The following is a 19,294-nucleotide window of genomic DNA, read 5'->3' on the forward strand; positions in this document are numbered from 1 at the left end:
CTATTAGGTTTTATAAATAATTACGCAGCGGATTCAAACCATAAATACATGATCTCATGCATATACATCTGATGAATCGAAACATATAAATCACACCTTTGAAGTGTGTCTTCCTTTTGCTAGTTTTGACATTGATGATGAAATTGAATGTACAGTTCCCCTACAAATATTCACACAACGCACTAGGATCTCATTGTCTTGATAACTTAGACCAACAAACTACGAACAATAAATTGAAGTTTACAAATTTCTCAAGGCTATGGCCATGAACTAAATGACAAGACAAAGTGACATTGGAGTTGGTGTGTCGTGACTATATGCAATCACTGACTAGAAAATTGATAATTTTTTGCAACTAAAATACTCGATCCGATTGGAGCTTTTGTTTACAAAGACTAACATACCACTCTCACCCTAAGACACTTTAGGGTTAGATTGGATTCTTATGAACTCATGCTCGAAAACGAAGCAAAGAGAGAAAAAAATATTTTGAAAATATAAATAAAAAGCACTCTCAAATAATCAGATTACAAAGATGATTTTGGAAGAAAATGCAAAAAATCATCATTTAATGGAGATAATCAACAAGACAAAGATATTATAACTTCCCTCATGAAAGTTTGAAACGTTTATAATAAATTTGCAAGTTACAAGAAGAAGAAAATATGCTCCTCGAATTTTGCCTCGTAACTTGATCGTTGAAATTATCTAATGTATGTGAAACACACGAAATAAAATATCTTCACCACACTTCAATTACCTCCAAGGACCTGATCGTGCAACATTGCCGAGTCGATTTGATGAGTACTCTTTTTACACCTTTAGGTGGAATGTAATGAATTATGAAGTAAACTAATTTTCGAATTTCTCCATATTGGGTTAGGGAGTGAAATCATACATATCTTTTTCTAGTTGGACAGTTTTACATTGTAATGAAAATAATTTTTCTTTTTCTTTGCTAATAAAGTTTCTAAGCTGGCAAAAAACAAAACCAAAAAGAAAAACCAATTGTCGTTTGAAATGTAAGAGCTGATGAAACTCGATTCAAAAAAAATTCCTCTTGATGAACATTTCAAAATATTTTCCACCAAATCAAGCTTAAGACACAAAATGGTACCAACTTTAACTGTACCCTCTTTAATGACAAGAGAGGGCTTATTATGTACTTTATAAACCTAGACTTGAAGCGAATTCTTCGTCAAAGAAAACATTCAAAATCTGATTAGCCAAGGTCCTTATTTTCGCTTCCCCATAATAGATGATAGCAAGCTAGACAAATGACTGTATAATTAACATCAACAAACCACATTGTTTCTTAATTAATGGCGTCGAAGCTCCATTATTCATCTGAAATCTCTGATCACAACATGATAGCAGAAATCCTACAAGTAAGATAAAGTGGGATGATGGTTGTTGGATTGATGGATACTATTAAGTCTACATTTCTCCTGGAAGCATGGTGTCTCCTGCGGGAAGGTCGCAAACAGCAATACCCTGAAAGAGATAGCACCAACTTATAATCAATGAGAAATATAAACAATTATTATAGAATATAAAATTACTAAAATATCTGACATAAATTCTCGAAGAGAGTTTTAGTAGGACTGGTTTTACCTCTCCAATAAGGTGTGCTGTGCATCGCTTTTCAGCTAATAATTCCTCTTCAGACTGCCAAAAAGTCGAGCCAGCATAAGTCACATTCAAGCAAAACATTTTTATTAATTTCACATGAAATGAGATATAAGTTCCAATGACATAGAGGGATCCCGAGTGGCCGCGTATCAGATTTGAGCTAGAATTTGCATAATAGAAACGTTTGGAACAAAGTTCGAAAACAATGGGGAGTTATATGGAATTCAATAACAAATATAGATAAAGAGTTTTTTTTTTTTTTTTTTTTTTTGAGAAGAAGATAGATAGTTGTTCATAAGCAAACTGGGAGTTTATCCAACGACATATTTGAGACATGAGCAGCATACCTTTTTTATTCGCCTGCATAGATAGTCATCAAATATCACATCTGTGACAAGCTCATAATCACCGTCTCCCTAAGGAAGTTTGAATTTTTCTCAGGAGGGGATGACAAAGTAAAAAGTATAAATACTTATTATGCATAGAATAAGATTCTGACCTTTGATCGGCAGGGCATACTGAAGACAAGATCCTCAGCGATACCATAAGGATTGCCATTAGTATACACCTGGAAAATATTCAAACCAAATGTTATCTAGAAGTAACTTATAAGTTGAGTTAAGATCCTAATTAATATACTATTTGGCCAACATATAGTTAAAATAAATAGCCCTGTAGCAAGTAAATGTAAGCAAAGATATCAAATACAAGTTCAGATTGTTCACAATTTTTTAATAGTAGGATGTAGTACGCCATGTTTCACGATAATTAATGGTCGACGACAAAAGCAAAATCATTCAAAATGTATCAGCAAGATTTCTAAAGATCATACTCCCACAAAAGAGGGAACTGGAAGTAAGCAGACAATCAAAATCAATGTCAATTAATTGAAACCCGTAATCAATTCCTTTCGTAAAATGCACTCAGCTTAAGAAATGCGTGCCTAACCTATAATATAAATAAGAGTCCTTCAATATAATTTTTGTGCATACTTCCATTTTGGAGGTTCTCAAAAAATAACTTTTAGTTGGTAAAGACCTATCCCTTGCCTGAATCAGCATATATTGCACAATTCCTCTTGTAGCAAACAAGTAAAGTTCTTTCCATCGTGATGATTTATGGCTTTGCTCTCAATTTGTATTACGAGACCAGGATCTCTCTTCCCACTTTAAGATAATCCTACATTTGGATTGGCAATTGATTATTAGCAAGGAACACCACCATCAGATTTTCTTTCCCCCCTCATCTCCCTCCGCTGTAGATATATATACTGGTTAAGAATAGTTGAGCTACACTGAGTTGAGAGTACCATTTAACAGAAGGAACGGCACGGATGCAGCTGATGTTATGCTAAGGTGGACACATATCTAATATCTTCATATGACCTTACTAGGCTCGACAGGCGGTCTCTTTTATACCAAGTGGCCTAAAATTTGCCAGGGAAAAGGTTAATCTCATAATTAGTCAATGTATGCACAGCTTTCTTCTGTCTTCGTTACACTTGAACGCTGCCTAAAGTGAGAGCATTCACTATTAGCTCAAGCTTGCTATCTGTTATGTGGGTCTTTGTGTATGAATAGTTGCTGATTCATTTTAATTAGTTTTATTTATCTTTTACATCAACTAGGTGATAGAAATGGCAGTAACGCTACAAAATTGCTTCAATATATTTGCACTGCAATTTTACAGCACACACAGCACCAGTTCCATCCTCTCTCCAGGGTTAAAATGACGAAAATCTAACACACCTCCTCTATACATTGACTTGGACCCCTTGAGTAGAAGTACAGGATAGTTGAACTAGCGTCTAGCCACTTCACACCTTGCAACTTCCGCCTCCTTTCCAGTGGAGAAGAGAGGGAGGACAGAGGTGGAGTGGAAACTCTTCTGGGAAAAATTGTCAAAATTCGGAGAAGCCTAGTAAGGAAAAAGGAGACACCAATCAAAGACTACAATTACAGGCATTGATCTCAAATTCTCAACTCCTCCCCACCCCCATATCATCCAATTTTGAACAGAACTGGCCGGAAGTAGTATTGGTTATTGTGCTTTACTAAAGATATTACCTTACAAAAAATATCATAAAAAGTTAATACTCCACCAATTTTTTTATAAGAGTATATAGGTCCCCACCAACAATGATTCCAAGGTGCGAATGGAAAGATATATTCCTTTACGAATACTAAAGATATTACCTTACAAAAAATATCATAAAAAGTTAATACTCCACCAATTTTTTTATAAGAGTATATAGGTCCCCGCCAACAATGATTCCAAGGTGCGAATGGAAAGATATCTCCCTTTTACGGATACACACAAAAAAAGGACCTGTAAGTACACATCAATTTATATACTTACCCCAGAAGAAAACCAGTCTCCCGGTGGAGTTGGGGTTATAAGAGATTTTATAGCGTCAACAATTGACACGGCGGTTGATGCTGCTGAAGATCTACCCCATTTCTGAATTAGTGCTCCACCCCTCTGAAACAACAGATACACACTAATTAGCTTAAACTTCCAAATGCATTTAAAAATAAGCAGTACTAGTAATTATATAAATGTCACTTAAAGTATCAGAAATATCGAGCCTCTCACCTTCTGAACCTTCACAGTGAACTCCTCTTCCAACCACTTGTGGTCCTTAATAACCTCTTTCACAGGTATCCCATCAATTTTGGCATTTAGAAAATCTGGCACCTGTAATAGGTGAAGAAAACTTGTTATTAGAAAAATGATAATATATTTTGCAGTCAGAGCTTTCTAGTCAATATTTGAGGTGTTATTTAGTACCTGAGTGGTTGAGTGGTTTCCCCAAATGGTCATATTGGATACCTTGTCATAGAAGACACCAGCTTTCAGAGCCAGCTGTAGTAGATAGTTCAAGTGGTTACCTATGAGACTGTACATCTTTTGAGCAAATGATATATTAATAAATGAATTCATTCTCTCTTTTTTACCTGACATTTCGCGCGATTTTCATCTAATCTGGTCAGGGCATGAAAATTCTTCGCTGGTATATTTGGCGCATTTTTTAAGCAGATCAACGCACTGCATAGGAGGGTAAATTATCAGATGATATGGTCGAAGGATTTCGTGAGATAGTTTAGATACAAACAGACAAGTCTCACTTGGTGTTGCAGGGATTGCCGACCACAATGACTTTTACATTAGGTGATGCTACAGCATTGAGTGCTTTCCCCTGTTGTCAAACATATCCAAGTAAAGGATATGGCAAGATGAATATAGATTACTAAATTTTCTTTTTTATCAAAGAAACATAAGATACATTGGAGAAAGAAAATTTCCATACTTGCTCAGCATAAATCCTTCCATTTATGTCCAATAATCCAGCTCGTTCCATACCAGGACCACGAGGCTTTGCCCCAATCAGAAGGGCCCATTCAGCATCTTGAAACACCTCGTAAGGATCAATGCTAATGCTAACTTCCCTCAACAATGGATATAAGGAGTCCTCAAGCTCCATAGCTACTCCTGAAGTCATTTACAGATTAAAAGAATCTAATCAGAGACTAGACATGTCCAAAGAGGTATATCGATGTGTCCAGCTGTAGTTAACATTTCTTTTATCTACTCAATGTACAAGGAGAGAGGAGTTAGACCTTCAAGCGCTTGCAGTGACTTTTCAGATCCAAGCAATTTCAGAGCAATTGGTTGATCTGGTCCGAAAACCAAACCAGAAGCAAGCTGCCATGAACCATGATAGTAAACTTATCATAAACATATTTTTGTAACCTTTAGAATAATTTGACACCCCAACTCACATGAAATAATTTTACTTCAAGCTTATCTAAAACTTCCAATACCAAACATACAAAGCTACAAATATTTGTGGAGAACCTCAGTTGCTAAGTGTTTATAGAACTGTATTGCTATGAATTAACATAGCTTGGACACCATTAACAGTAGAAAATGTTGGAAATATTTTCATTTTTATGCTTTAAAAATTATATTATGTATTATTTCCTTTTACTTTCTCAATTTTTTTCTGTTAGTCTAAGTAGTGGGTTAGCAATCCGTCTTACATGGACCCGGTTCACACTAAAAATAATGTGGACCAGGCCTAGGCACGTGACCGGTTAAGAAGTACTCACTTATACACTATATCAAAAATAAATACACTATACGATACATAGGTACACTATATCAAAAATAGATACACTATATCATAATTACGTACACTATATCATAGAGAGATACACTATATCATAACTAGGTACACTATATCCTATAGGAACACTATATCATAACTAGGTACACTATATCCTATAGGAAAATAGTTTGTTGTTTGATTCCGATTGGCAGTGTACTTGAATAATTTTGCCAAATTATTTTTTTGAGTTGTGTTACTGGAATTTCAGATTATTGCTATTAATTTTCTAACAATTTTAGAGAGGATAATTTTTCTGAATCATTGTTAATTGGAACTACAGTTATGGATATTCTTAAGTCCTTGTCTAGTAAACCTCAAAAGTTTGATGGAAAAAAGTTTTTGTGTTGGCAGTAACAAATGAAATTTTGGTTGATTGAACTGAAGAGAGTATACTCATAGATTATATAGAGTATAAATCTATTCACGAGGCCTCAACTAAAAGTTTAAGCTAATGGTTGAGGCCCCAGGAATAGATTAATACTCTATCACGCCCCCTCACGCAATAGCCCTTTGGGTTTGAAGTGTGGATGCAGCACAGGTCTCCCTTATACGTGGCGCTAAATATTCCACTCAGAAAGGAGGGGTGGATGAGATTCGAATCCGTGACCTTTTGTCACCCTGGCTCTGATACCATGTCAAATGACCAACTCAACTAAAAGCTTAAGCTAATGGTTGAGGACACAGGAATAGATTTAGGGGACGTTTGATTAGGGGGTTACAAGAAAGGGAAAGGGAATTAGTTGATTTCATTCCCTTATATCTTGTTTGGATTGGGGGTTTTGTTTCCCCTCTTTTCCCCTCCATTACCCCAAATCCATCTATTTTGATTTCCCACTACCCCCAAGGTTCCACATTCCCTTTCTTTGACTCATCATTGACCACCCAACCAACACTTAACCAAACCACCCAAAGACTAGCACCACAACTCAACCATCACCGACCACCCTACCAGCACCGCTTGAGGACCACCACACCACCACCGGAAACCACCAAAATTCATCCACCACCACCGGCCCCCTGATTCCCCATCCCCCACTGCCACCCCACCACGACGAAACCACCCCAGTCCACAAAACCACCACGCAGACATGAAACAACCACACGAACAACCAAACTCCCATCTTAGCCACTGAAACACCACCCTACCGGAAAAACCCACCTCCAAAATGAAAGAAAAACAATAAATACAACGGAATTACCTTTACTTATCCTTGATTATGGTTTTAAATGGTCAAATTCGGCCATGAAAACTTGAAGTTTTTATGGTCGAATTTGACATTTAAAACCTCAAATATGAGCTTCTATGGTGGTGGAGAAGGAAAAGAGAGAAGAGAGGAGGCGCAAGGGCCGCGACAACAACAATTGGAGGGGCGGCGACAAGATTGGAGGTGGCGCAGCAACGTTGAGGGGCAGCGACAACTGTGAGAGGCGGCAGCAAGGTGGTGGTGGGGTCATTAGGTGAGGGAGGGAGAACATTTATGGTGGAGCCATTGTGAGAATAAAAAAATATGTATTGTAACCAAACAACCCTCTTAATAAAAGGGTTTGGCTTCCCATTCTCCTTGTTTCTCTTTCTTAAACCCTTTCTCTTTTCCCTTCATTTACCAAACGCCCCCTTATACTCTATCAGATTATGTTATGGCAGAATTTTAAGTGCACTGTCCGATAGTATATATCGTATTTTCTGTCATACTAAAACTGATCATGAATTGTGGAATGCTCTTGATTATTGTTATGGTGCTGCTGAAAAGAGTCTTAAACGTGTCTATATTGATGATTGGTAAACGTGTCTCTATTGATGATTGACTTGATTTTCAAATGGTTGATAATAAGAGTATGTCTGACCAATTGACTACCTTTGAAATTTTGATTTATGAGATGAAAGCTAAAGGTACTCATCAAAGTGAGTCAGTGTATGTGTCTTCCCTAATTAAAAATTTGCCACCGTCTTGGTCTGACTTTGCTAAGGGTCTTAGACATAAACATGAACATTTTCTATTGATGAATTGCTTGTGGCCTTACGCATTGAGGACAAGGCTAGATCCTCCTCCCCCAAAGTTGTCTCTAGGTATGACCACCAAGCTAAGGCCCTAGTTGCAGAAAAATCTTTTAAACCTAAGTCTAAATTCTTTAAAAAACTAGGTTAACAACAAATCTAATGACAATATAAGAGTTCGGTTCGGGTTTGTGGGAGATCAAACCATATTGCGAGGGATTGCTACCATCGTCATGGCAACAAAAATAAAGGATCTAAACCCCCCCCAATGACTCCTAAACCTCAAGCTAATATGGTGACTGTGGGGGCTGCCTCCAATTCCCCTGCTAACTATGAAGCACGGGTACTCCTCCCGGACGCCGAATCCCGTACCGGGGACGGGTACGGGACGGATTCGTCGTGGATTCGTCCCCAAAACGAACTGCGATGGAAGGGTACGTGGGTTTGGATTGGGTACGGATGGGCTGAAACTAGGTACGTGGTGGGGACGGATTTAGAGGAATAGACACGTACCCAGTTAGTTTTAATAGAATATGAAAAAAATCAGATAGGTTTTCTTAAAATTTTCAAACTCTCTCACCTGAGACTATAGACTGAAGTTCGTCGCAGCAACACATAGTCGCCCACCGAGGCCGGCCGCCACCTCCGGCAACTCCTTCGTCGCAGCCACTAGATAATTCTCGCATGAATTAAAGTCCTTTCTTGCGGTAGAAAATAGAAATGTCGATTTTTTCTTTTGATACCTGATACCTCCCTTCTCTTTTCTTTTAAAAAAATTATTAAAGTGTACTGTTGGAGACTGAAATAGTGGAGTTAGTGGAGTACAGCTGTGACTTTTTTTCTTACAACTCATTTTAGTCATTTATGTTTATGTTGTAAAGTGTAAACCCACGAGTCAAGTGACTGTTGAAATTTTTCTTGATTTCTTCACTTTTTCTTTATTTAATCTTTTGACTTTTCAACTCTCAATAATGATATTTTTTTGGAAGAAGATGAAAACTTATCAATGCACTTCATAAATAAGAAATATTATTATTTAATATTCAGATGATTGAAAAATAATTTTTTTAATATATATACCGAATCCTAGCCGTACCCGTTTTTTAAAATTTTGATTTTGCCGTTTTCCGTTCCCGTACCCGTACCCGTACCCGTTTCCGTATCCGTATCCGTGCTACCTAGCCTGCTAACAAGTATACTTGTTAGTATCCCAGAGTTGAACTTTGTTTTTAACTCAAATGATTGGTGGATTGACTCTGGGGCTAATGCTCATGTGTATGTTGATAAAAACTATTTTTCAACCTACCAGGTTCCAAGCTCCAGAACTGTGAGCATGGGGAATCGGAGTGTAGCTCGCGTCTTAAGAGAAGGCCAAGTCAAGTTCAAGTTGTCATCTGGAAATGTCCTAGTCCTAGATAATGTTTTTCATGTTCCGGATATTAGAAAAAATCTGATAAGTACTTCGTTGTTAGTTGCTAAAGGTTTTAAAATTGTTTTTGAGTCGAATAAAGTTGTAATTACTAGGTTTACTCAGTTTGTTGGTAAAGGCTTTTTGTTGGATGGTTTATTTCGTTTAAGTGTAATGCCTCTTTCGATTAATGAAATTTCAAGTTCTCATTACTCTATTGCATACGTTGAATCTTGTGATACTTGGCATGGAAGACTTGGTCCTGTTAATCGTAATACCATGAAAAAGATAATGCAACTTGATCTTATCCTAAGTCTTCTATTAATATAAAAGATAAATGTCAAATATTTGTGGCAAAACAACCAAGAAAGCCCCACAAGTCTGTTGAACGAGAGAGATAGTAAGCTACTGGAGCTAAATTATAGTGATATATGTGATAGTAACCATGTTACAACTCGTAAGATACTTCATCACTTTTATAGATGATTTTCTAAATATTGCTATGTTTATTTAATAAAATCTAAAAGTGATTTATTTGAGACTTTCAAAGTCTACAAGCTGAAGTTGAAAATCAGCATGAGCGGAAAATTAAAATTCTTTGCTCTGACAGAGGTGGTGAGTATGCTCCCGATGAAATGAATGATTTTTGCGAACTACATGGTCTAATACATGAAGTGTCTCCTACATATAGTCCTCAGCCTAATGGTGTTGCAGAAAGAAAAAACCAAACTTTGCTTGATATGGTAAATACTTTGCTTCTTAGTTCCGGTCTACCTAAAAATTGTTCGGATGAAGCTTTATATTCAGCTTGTATGATTCTTAATCGCATTCCTTATAAACATTCAGATAAGACTCCTTATGAGCTCTGGAAGAACAAAAGGCCCTCACTGAAATTTCTCAAAGTGAAGGGGCGTTTGGCCAAGGTTAATATTCCTATAGTTAAGAAGAGAAAAATTGGCCCAAAACTGTTGATTGTGTATTTGTTGGTTATTCTCTTAACAGTACTACTTATAGATTTCTAGTCTTTAATTCTGAAGTTCCTGAAATTTCTAACACTATTATAGATCCAGAGATGCAGTTTTCTTCGAAAATATTTTTCCAATGAACGATAAACTATCGAGACCACTTAATGCTATTGTTTCTGCTTCTTCTAGTGATGTTAATATTGATCAATGTGATATTTCTCTTAGCAATGAACCTGTTGAACCTAGAAGGAGTAAGAGGCATAAGAAGGCTAAATTTTTTGGTGATGATTTTTGTACCTTTTTACTTGAAAATGAGCCAACAACTTATAGTGAAGCTATGTTATCTGTTGATGTCCCTTTCTGGAAAGATGTTTCTGATGAGATGAATTCCCTTATGTGTAACAAGACTTGGTTTTTGAATGACCTCCCACCTGATTGTAAGACAATTGGGTGTAAATGGATGGGTCAGTGGACAAATTTAAGGCTAGACTAGTTGCTAAAGGCTTTAAACAAGAAGTCGGTGTCGATTTCTTTGATACATATTCTCCTGTTTCTAAGATTACTACTATTCGTTTACTAATTGCTATTGCATCTATTTACAAGCTAGACATCCATCAAATGGATGTAAAAACCGCCTTTTTGAATGATGAGTTAGAAGAGGAAATTTCTATCGATCAACTAGAATGTTTTATTGTGCCCGGTGAGGAAAAGAAGGTTTGTAAGCTTGTAAAGTCTCTTTATGGACTAAAACAGGTTCCTATGCAATGGCATGAAAAATTTGACAAGGTTATGCTTTCTAATGGCTTTTATATTAATCAAGGTGATAAATGTGTGTTAACTTTCTCGATAATACATGTGTTATCTTATGCTTATATGTCGATGATATTCTTATTCTTGACACTAACATTCATATTCTTAACGGTGCCAAAAATTTGTTATCTAGTAGTTTTGATATGAAAGATCTTGGTCCAGTCGATGTTATTTTAGGCATTAAGGTGACCAAGAACGGTAACTCTATATCTTTATCCCAATCTCACTATGTGGAGAAATTGTTGTGTAAATATAATTATTTTGATGTTAGTCCTATCTCCGTGCCTTATGACCCTACTGTTAACCTGTCCAAAAGTAAAGGAGCAAGTGTCTCGCAGCATAAATACTCACAAATTATTGGGTCTTTGTTGCATCTCATGAACCATACTAGACCTGATATTGCTTATGCGGTGGGAAGACTTTCTAGAGATACTCATAGTCCTAATCACATTGGAGTGCTTTAGAAAGATTATTCAAATACTTCAAGGGGACTATGAATTATGCTATTACCTACACTGGTTTCCTAATATGGTTGAAGGTTATACCGATGCTAACTGGATCACTGATTCGCAGGAAACTAAGTCCACTAGTGGATATGTTTTTACATTAGCATGCGGCGCCATATCATGGCGGTCTGCAAAGCAGACGATCATCTCTCGTTCGACCATGGAGTCCGAGCTAATAGCACTAGACAGTGCTTGTACTGAGGCGGAATGGCTTAAAACTTTATTACTATATTAACTAAGCACCTCCTATTTCTATTCAATGTGATAGTCAAGTTGCTATAGCTAAGGCCAAGAGCAAAAATTATAATGAGAAGAGAAGGCACCTAGTGGTAAGACATAAGTTTATAAGACATATGATTTCTCATGGAATTATTTCTTTGGATTTTGTCCGGTCCAAAAATAATATCGCGGATCCGCTCACCAAAGGTCTGACACGTCAACAAGTTCTACAAACATCAGGGGAATGGGATTAGAGCCTTCAAATTAAGTCACCATAGTGGAAACCTAACTTCGGAGGTATGGCGATCCCATGAACGAGGTTCAATGGGTAAGAACGAAAACCGTAAGTCTGGTGAGTTGGAAGAGCAAGATATATGGTTGTATCTTCTTGTGCTTATTACTCTTCATGTGACGTTTGACGTTGAGTTTATAGCTCTTAATGATCCGAAGGCAAAATAATTGCGGGATGTCTAGTAACAAGTCATCCTTGGAGGATTCACCTAGATGGACGTGGTGGTGTGGTCGCCGCTGGGGGGGGGGGGGTGTAGGCAACCTCCTAAGGACGTTCATGACACGAGATTCTTGCGCATGACCGTAAGGCGCACCACTGATAGAACCATGTTGATAACTTACGTTGTGTGTATGGCAAGTCTAAACTTGATATAAGGAGTCGAGTTCAAAGTATGTTAGTACTACTATGATTCTTTCAAGTGCAAAGTTATCGAAACTAAGTGTAGGTTCAAACCCGGAAGGTACTTACATCTATTACGCGGTAATCTGGCGATATGCTCAATCCAATAATTTTATTTCTGTAAAATTTTTAGATCATATGGGGGATTGTTGGAAATATTTTCATTTTTATGATTTAAAAAAATATTATTATGTATTATTTCCTTTTACTTTCTTAATTTTTTCTGTTAGTCTAACTGGGTAGTGCTCCTTATCTTTTGGGTTGTTACCATCATAAGTGGCATCGGTCACTTCAAGTTAAATGGAAAAAATAAGTTGTTGTGGGAGTGGGCCTAAATTATAGGCATTTCAGTTTATCATCGTTGGGTTGGACCATTTATAAGAAACAATAAGTTTCTTACTTTCTCATTACAAAAACAAAAAGAAAAAGAAAACTGTTTCTCTCTCATTAGTCATTAGAATACCACGGCTCTTTTTCCTTCATCTTCTCCAAAGTTATTCTTTTTCTTTCTTTTCTAGACTAGCTTTTCTTCATTTTCTTTACTGCTTCTCGCTTAAATCCTCCACAACTAATTCAATTAAAAGTTGTTAATTCTCGATTGGAGCATAGAGTTATCAACTGGTATGGGATTCTTCTATGCTGTCACCGAAGAAGTCCGACGGGTTGTCGAACCTTGGGAGAGGGACGTATACTAAATTGACCAATGCAGTGGGGGCGTATCCTCTCTAAAGAGAGCGCTACGACGTGCTTTGACCCAGGCTATTCTGAACTTACTCTTGTTTATTGAATTTAGTTAGTTTATTATTAATTTGTTGTTTGATTCTGATTGGCAGTGTACTTGAATAATTTTGCTAAATTTATTTTTTGAGTTGAGTGTTACTGGAATTTTAGATTATTGCAATTAATTTTCTAACAGAAAATAAGGAAGAAGATAAATCTTTTGATTGACAAACTGAAAAAGACCGCAAAATGTAAAGATATTCAAGCGTTCAAGAGGCTTGATACTCTCCCAATTGAACTTTCCCAATTGAACTCACCCAATTTTCTAATCAATATTCAACGTCCCTTATTCTTTCTCATTACCACTATATATAGACTATTTTCCCTAACAAACTATCTAACTTATTCCTCAAGCTAAGTATTCAAGATAATATCTAATTACGCATATCCTAAAATATCAGTTTATAGCATTATCGCCCCCCTAAACTTTAACCTTGTCCTGAAGGTGGATAGTAGTCAGCATTAGAGGCTAGGCAAAGCTGGTGGTCAATGTCATTTTTCGCGCACTACTGCCTAAGTTGTTCAAGCTTTTCTTTGTTGCCGGCAATTTGAGCTGGTTGCCATGGACGGGTGGAATTCTAACTTGGGTTGGAATTAAGGTGAGAGTGGAAGTGATAGTGGTAGTGTGGTGAGATGATTCAGGTATCTTATGGTAAGAATGTGGGTTGGAGAAATAAGGAGAGTCTTGCAAAAAGTTGATGGGGGGTTCAAAAAATGTGTGGGGTTGATTAATGTGTTTTAAAACTGAGGCGGGAAAAATGCATTTAGAAATGTAAGAAATGTCATGAACTGAAAAATAAGTGGTTTTTAATGGGGGGACCTACTTTCAGCCTTTGGCCCATTGATTAAAAAAGTGGTGAGTTGTTGACAAAAGGAATAAAGCACGTGCCCTACCTCAATTTTGCTTTTCTTAATTTAGTAGTTATCAAATTACCTTTACTATTTTGCATCATTCAAATTTAGCTTCCTCCTCAAGCTCAATGACTCAGCTCTTCTCCCATAAGCTTCTTCGTTCATCTCCATTTCTGGAAGCTTCTGAAAGATTTCTTGAAACTGCCGGTGCAAATCACCACCTAAACTAGTCACCGGGCCACCGCCAGATGCACTTAAATTGGAGTCACCCTTCTCAAACTCCCCTTTTCCGCCATTTAAAGCACCAAAACTACCAGCCGCAACTTCGCTGGTGAAGAATCCGAGACCACCACTAGAACCAGAGCACTCGGCACCCCCTTACTTAAATCCTCACGGTGCGAACCACCATTTAAACTGTGAGACTCATTACTCAACTTTCTACCCTTGATACTCACGAAATCGCCACCCGCATCTTCTCTTTGTTCCTCAGCACAACCGTCCTTAAAAATGGCCACATAGTTTTGTGATCTACTCTTCTCCACCTCTATTTTCCCATAGCTACCTTTAAAACAACCACCAATTTTAGAGATGGTGGTTCGATCATCCGTGATTTACCCCTCTTTTGATATGGAGATGCTCTCAGATTTATGTGCTATGAACTTTGACATCTCCATCTCTATTTTTGCACCATATCTGATTGTACTTGCGAAGGTGTCAATGACGAACTGAAATGTCGCTTCACCTTACCCTTCAATTCTTGCCAGTCATAGAACGGTCGTCACCGGTGATCCTGTTCGAACCAGCGTTGTGCGTCACCTTCCAATGACATTATGGCAGCTTTGAGCTTTGCCTCCTGTTGAAGCTATGATGTATAGCGCACACCACATGTGAGTGTCCTACATTGATTAAATAAGAGAGATGGGTTCACTTTATAATGCAAAGGGGTTACTCCCCTTATTGCCATATGGTTTAAGGTGGAACCTCCTTTGTGTTGTGAAATGGACTCTCTCTCCTTGTGATGGGTGCGCCCAGACCCATATTTAACACCTCCTCATTCAATTGAAAGAAACTGACAAAGTCCTCTAATTCAGAGATCCAAACTTTAGTTTCTCTTCCATTAAACTCCGGAAGTTGAAGCTCTCGCAGGATTTTCTTCTCCTCTTGGAAGGTTGAAACTCCTTGATCTTTTATGCGCGAGCTGAAACCAATTCTTCACAAATCCATTTTTGCATCACAACAGCTCCATCACTTCTACTAGACTCCATCGATGTTTTTTTTTAATGAAAATGATGAAAAACCAATAGCTTAATCTCCTAGAATATAACTGCTTTGATACCATTTCCTATGAATTAACATAACTTGGACACCGTTAACAGTAGAAAATAAGGATGAAGATGACTATTTGATTGACAAACTGAAAAATACAGCAAAATGTAAAGATATTCAAGCGTTCGAGAAGCTTAATACTCTCCCAATTGAATTACTAAGAGCTTACCCAATTTTCTAATCAATATTCAGCATACCTTCTTCTTTCTCATTACCACTATAAATAGGCTATTTTCCCTAACAAACTATCTAATTTATTCCTCAAGCTAACTATTCAAAATAATATCTAAATTACCCTTCTCCTAAAATATCAGTTCATAGCATGTATACATCTAATAAAAAGTAACATAGATATTACTCCGTCTATTACATGATGATCATCTTGTTAGACTTTGTCTAGAATATAGAGACTTAAATGGCTAGCTCACTACACTGAGATAAAGGTTACAAATACAGGATAATTTAATTAGAGATTAATGAAGTTAAAGACAAGCACTAAAGGGTCTAGAATACTCACGTTCTCTCAATTCTTTAGTAGTTAAATAAATGGTTATAATTGACATTGATTATCAACTTTCAATGGAGTGAAAACATTAAAACGTAAGAAAGTGGAAATAATTATCTAAGATATGGTTCATATTAAGCAGCGACCAACAAAAAACCCATAGAAGTAGGCTAAAGGATATCAAATTAACTAAGTAGTCTGTAGTCCTATTTGTTTCCTGCAAAGAGTAATCCAATCACTTCTGCAAAGCTTAGGACAAAGCATTATCCTTGTCACTCTTTACTTTCTTTTTTATGAAGAGCCCTGTCACTCTTTACTTCATACCTCCTATTCAGAAAACATCATGCAGCAACTCTCCACGATATACTATCAACATATTAAGCTGAAATCTTGAATAAGTCAACTATTATTGCGCTTAAATCTGTCCAAATATCCCGAACTTTTATGAATAAACCTCCAATACCACACCAAACAAAATCATAAAGTGCGATTGCTGTAGTAACTCAGGATTCAAGCCCGTAATTTGTATATGAATAACATGTCATGTTCATAATACTAATCAATTAGAGTTCATAGTCACTAAAAATCATTGTTGTACGAGGCATTAATTGACTTTTGGGTTACCCCACCTAGCACATACTTCCTTCGTTCTTTAATAATTGTAACATGTAGGGGTTGCACATCTTATAAGGAGATAAGAGAGATAGAGAGAGATGAAAAAGAGAGCCATGTGATAAGGACAGAGATAGAGAGAAAACATAGTCAAATTTTAGTAGTGTAGCAATTAATATAAAACTTCCAAATAAGGAAAATGTAGACAATAATAAAAAAAAAAAGCAGTGGAAGTATTTATGAATCTAGAAGGCTTTGGTGAGACGGGTGCAATGAGAGGGAAAAATTGCTCACTTTGAACAAAAGATGGTTTGATATCATCCCAGCTGCTCCTGAAACAGCAATAGTGATCAACTTTTTCCATGATTTTGTCTCTTCCTCCTGACAGATTCAACAAAGATGTATCAGATATCAAAATTCTGCAGATTAAGAGTAGTCCAGAAGCGTAAGTGCTGCACTTAGATTTCTTTTTTCATGGACTTGAAATTTACAAACCTCTTATACATGAAATTGAGAACTTAAAGTCGGGGCTATAGTTTCTGTATCAGTTTTCACCATTTAGTCTCTAAGCTAATATACATAATAGCACAGCTTAAAGCAGCAGACCCTGACAGACAACTACTATTTAATAAGTTGACTTCATATTTCTTTCGGCATTATAATGTAGAATAAGGCCTTGAACTATAGTGAAATTGAGAAACACTAGGTGACTCTAATGATAACATTGTGGTAAATTTTAGGCATATACTAGAAGCACCTAGTAGGATATGTAAATTGAACCAAGAACTTCTTGCTCAATCCCGCTTGACCACACTAACAGGGAGATTTCTAAACTTAGAAGTTTCGACCAGTGTATATTAGCTGATTCGCAGTGCATTAGATAGAGCATAAGTAGCATTATAATTAACAGCCTTCCTCCGGGAGTTTTTCATCCCAAGAGAAGGAAATTTATAATTGTACTGGAGTTACTAACATTAGACCACTGTTTTCTGGCATCCACATCCACATCCACGTGTTCTTCTCATGATTCAATATTCATCATATAGAACAATGTATAAAACACAATATCTGTTTCTTCATGTTATCCATGATAAAATCACCCTTGACAAAGTAACATAGGGAACCTGATAAGCTAGAGTTGCAAGATCCATTGAAATAAGCAAAAAGAATTATATTTCATCATCTTGAAATGAAGGGAGCACAAGCTACCAAAACACATAATAAACAAGACTATTCTACCATTTTGAATTTGTGACTATATAATAGAACAAATCAATTCTTATAAGCCAATGAATCTCGAAGAGCCTTATGCAAAAGATACGGTAGTTCATTGTCTTACAGTCTGACCCGTGAGAACAGAGAAAGTATATTTGTCATAATATGTTAAGCCATCATTAAAGCTATTTGTCATTGCTTGCAAGAGGTCCTTTATATAATTACATATAGATACAGAGTAAAGAGGAGAATGTAAAAACACAATGACTTGTATCACTAGTTATATGTGCAAAACAGGAGAGAAGAGCAAAAAAACGGAAGATTAGTGTGATTGTCATAAGCTGAGTGTTCATATATTACTTCATCAACTAAAAATATCATAGATACCCACTTCCCATCCCACTCTTGAATCTCAAAACTCTCATTCGACATGCCAAAAGCTGGACATAGTAATTTTTATGGTCCAAGCAACAATAGAATAATCTTTATCAATATTAGAATCTTAATTCTTAACATTCCTGTGGCAATTAGACTCTTGGTAGAAGGTTCCAAGTTACTAGTATTTCTAACCCAATTAGAACACAATTAAGAAAGTTAATATCAACAATATCTCGAACAAAAATTCACAAAAAAAAAAAAAAAAAACACTTACTTTCTTTAAATCATAAGTCAAGCAGAAAATCCCATAGCACTCAGGCTTGCTGGTCTTCCCTCCTGTATGACCGGCAATCGGAGTTTGAACCTCGCTGAAAATCAATGAAAAACAATATCAAATATTCACTCAATCATTTGCTAAATTTCGTTGGTCTACAAAAAGTCGAAAAGACCGTCTTTTTTTAGTGTTTGAATGAAAGGAATCACGCATAAACAAAAAGTGACAATTGTAAGATAAATAGTGAAACAGTCGTCTCTCATTTGAGAATATATATTGTTCGTCTATAAAAAGACCGTCTAATTTTACTGTTTGAATTACGCGTAAACAATGAGTGGGAATTGTAAAACTAAATAGTAGAAGAGTGTCAAAATAAGACAGTCTCATTTGATAATATGTTGTTCTTACTTGGGAGCTACGGAGCAACGAATCCCAGTATTCCTTGATGCTCGAGGAAGAGCCTGAAGAGTGACTTTACGGTGACCAGAAAAGCGAGAAGATAAGGGTAAAATTTGGGAAGGTTTAAGTTGGGTTTTATATGAAGGAGAAAGCTCTGCTACCGCCATGGCAGCAGATGAAACTGCGGTGACAAAAGGAAGAAAACAGGGGAGAGCTAAAAGAATGTGGGTGGCAAAGAGTAGAAAAGATGATCGTTTGGAGGGAGAAAGTACAAGAGATGAAGTGGGAGAAGGGTGGGATCATTTTGAAATACTGGTATGAGGCCATGCAAATGACACTTGGCAAATATCTTTGATCAGGATCTTATTCTTTTCTTTTTTTTTTTTTTTTGGTTAGGATGTGGTTTGACGTTTTTGTTGAAATTCATAGGTGCACATATCCGTATGGCGTACACTATATTTACAAAAGACAACGACTTTTGAACTTGGAAAGCTGGCTCAAAGTTTTTAGGCGTCATTTGCTTCTTGTTTAAAAATTTCTCTCTCCTCTATTGCT

The 19,294-nt window shown here is 36.6% G+C and overlaps 1 protein-coding gene across 1 annotated transcript; it reads right to left on the reverse strand.

The window, feature by feature from the left end:
* Positions 1-1,289: 1,289 nt before the first annotated feature.
* LOC104884197 (malate dehydrogenase [NADP], chloroplastic) lies at positions 1,290-19,045 on the reverse strand. The gene is made up of 14 exons (XM_010668810.4): positions 18,749-19,045; positions 18,341-18,434; positions 16,768-16,854; positions 5,253-5,337; positions 4,943-5,124; positions 4,761-4,831; positions 4,590-4,680; positions 4,423-4,497; positions 4,228-4,329; positions 3,991-4,113; positions 2,132-2,200; positions 1,980-2,048; positions 1,615-1,668; positions 1,290-1,494 (listed from the first exon to the last, which is right to left on the reverse strand). Exons 1-14 carry the CDS (start codon positions 18,904-18,906, stop codon positions 1,438-1,440), a joined length of 1,317 nt encoding a protein of 438 aa, XP_010667112.1. The 5' UTR covers positions 18,907-19,045; the 3' UTR covers positions 1,290-1,437.
* Positions 19,046-19,294: the final 249 nt, after the last annotated feature.

This window comes from Beta vulgaris, chromosome 4 (assembly GCF_026745355.1).
Source record: "Beta vulgaris subsp. vulgaris cultivar EL10 chromosome 4, EL10.2, whole genome shotgun sequence".
Lineage (NCBI taxonomy): Eukaryota > Viridiplantae > Streptophyta > Magnoliopsida > Caryophyllales > Amaranthaceae > Beta > Beta vulgaris.